The 2168-nt window shown below is 32.8% G+C and overlaps 1 protein-coding gene across 1 annotated transcript; it reads right to left on the bottom strand.

Moving 5' to 3' along the window:
* Positions 1–415: 415 nt before the first annotated feature.
* Positions 416–1732, bottom strand: LOC139883734 (uncharacterized). Its single transcript, XM_071867871.1, has 2 exons — positions 1158–1732; positions 416–1028 (listed from the first exon to the last, which is right to left on the bottom strand). Exons 1-2 carry the CDS (start codon positions 1730–1732, stop codon positions 416–418), a joined length of 1188 nt encoding a protein of 395 aa, XP_071723972.1.
* Positions 1733–2168: the final 436 nt, after the last annotated feature.

Genomic DNA, 2168 nt, shown 5'->3' with positions numbered 1-2168 from the left:
TGGCAGCAGTTGAGGAACTCGGTGGAGGCATGGGCTTCTTCGAGCGTGCTGCTGGCTAGGTAGCACCGACACGCAACACACGACACGTGACACGTCATTTCTCAAAAAGTAGAGAATTCCGACACGTTCTAACACGTTAAATATTAAATAAATATTTTTATATATAAATGAATAAATAACTAAATAATAATAATAATAATAATAATAATAATAATAATAATAATAATAATAATAATAAGAGCTTATAATTAATCTATAATAAAAACATTAATCCTACATTTGTTAATATCATTCATTTTTTTAATTTGACAAATTCAACTACATTTCATTGTAATAATCCATAAAACTTAAAGGAAAAAACAAGAAATCCACATTCCACTATTAAATTTAAATTTAACAATAGGCAAAAAAACAATCAACGTTCCATCAAGTAATATAACAAAAAGTCTTTCATCCATATTATCCACTTCTTCTGAAAAAAAAAACCAGACTCCATCTCCGGCTCATCAAGTGAAAGATTTGCAACTTCAAGCACTCCAATATCTTCAAACAAGTCAAATGCATCTCCGCCAATATCCCACATTTTAGTCTCTCCTTCTGCATATTGTGGGCTTTTTCTTGATATAAGACAAAAATTGCTATGAATAAAAACCAAATCTTTTGCGTGTTTTGGGGTCATCTTATTTCTTCTCACCGAATGCACAAATGAGTAAGTAGTCCAATTTCTCTTAGCACATGATGAAAAAGAAGGTTGTGCAAGAAGCTTTAAGGCTATATTTTGAAGCATCGGTGCACATGCACCATGATCAACCCACCAAGCCTTAGGATCCATAGAATATCGATTTTGAATGGAATCAAAATCTCTAAAATCCTCATTTTTACTCGCAAAATCCACGTACTCCAAATTCACATTATCGCGCTCATTCAAGTTAGGAAAGTATTTCTTGAAGCATTTCAGTCTTTCTTGGTTGATCTCCTTATTCTTGTATGGAGAAATTAGAGTAGGATCTTCATCAAGCCATTGATCACTATAGTACATTTATTTAATAAAATAAAATAAAATTAGAAAACAATAATAAATAAAATGAGCATTATATTATCATGTTAAAGAAAGAATAACTACTAAAATAATAATTTCATACAATTTTAGAACTTACCTGGGATTTAAGATATGTGTCAAGCAATGAAGTGGAGTGTTGTTCTTTGTCCAACGATCAACAAGAATTGTGTGAATTACCTCATAAAATGTGGATTTCTCATCTAGCCTCTTCACTTCATGTGCATATATAACTTTCTTCACTTTTTCGATCATCGAACCCCACATATCATAAACTAAGTGAAGACAAGGTTTATCGGTGTCACAAATTCTAAGCATATCATAAATAGGAGCCGTGAATGAAAGTATATAATCAATCAAATCCCACCAAAAATCATCCAACACTTTCTCCTTGACAAACTTAGCTTTCTCTTGATTAACATCTCGATAGATATTCCATTTGTCACAAATCACCATGTTTTGAAGACCACTTTTTATCAACTTGAATCTCCTAAGCATCACAATCATCGAAGCAAAACGTGTATCCACTATAGAAAGCAACTTCAAGCTAACAAACTCATGATATATTGCTAATCTCATAGAATGGTTCATGATGAAATGTTTGATTTGCACAACTTCTTTAACAATATCTGAAATCCAACTACATTCCTCATAAACTATTTGATTGCTCTCCATATTTTTCGCAGCACAAATGTTCTTCAAAGTTAGATTAAGAGTGTGCGGATAGAAATTCTTGCTCAATGAGTTGTCCCGCGCCCTTACAATTTGAAGCATTATCCGTAATTACTTGGACCACATTCTCATGCCCAATTTCATTGATAACTCCTTTCAGCAAGTTAAAAATGAAATGCATATCTTTTGTTTCTCCTGAGCAATCAACCGATTTTATAAACATCGGTTCTCCATCCGATACCGCCATGAAATTAATAAGCGGTCTTCTTTGTGAGTCGCTCCATCAATCACTCACAATACTTACACCCTTCTCCTTCCACATGATTTTGATAGGTGTACACAACCTATCAATATTTGCATTCTCTTTTTGCAATAAAGTGATCCTCAACAAATTATATTTCGGTGGTACATAACCCACAATATTATGATTAGCAGCATA

This window comes from Rutidosis leptorrhynchoides, unplaced genomic scaffold (genome assembly GCF_046630445.1).
Source record: "Rutidosis leptorrhynchoides isolate AG116_Rl617_1_P2 unplaced genomic scaffold, CSIRO_AGI_Rlap_v1 contig441, whole genome shotgun sequence".
Lineage (NCBI taxonomy): Eukaryota > Viridiplantae > Streptophyta > Magnoliopsida > Asterales > Asteraceae > Rutidosis > Rutidosis leptorrhynchoides.
Note: the sequence above shows the minus strand (reverse complement) of the source record. Positions and strands in the feature narration are given on the sequence as shown.

Excerpts from the sequence above, each read along its gene's own strand:
- LOC139883734 (XM_071867871.1), bottom strand. The coding sequence starts at position 1,732 with ATGGAGAGCAATCAAATAGTTTATGAGGAATGTAGTTGGATTTCAGAT. Across the intron at positions 1,029-1,157 it reads ACACATATCTTAAATCCCAG|TGATCAATGGCTTGATGAAG; the intron begins GTAAGTTCTAAA and ends AATGTACTATAG.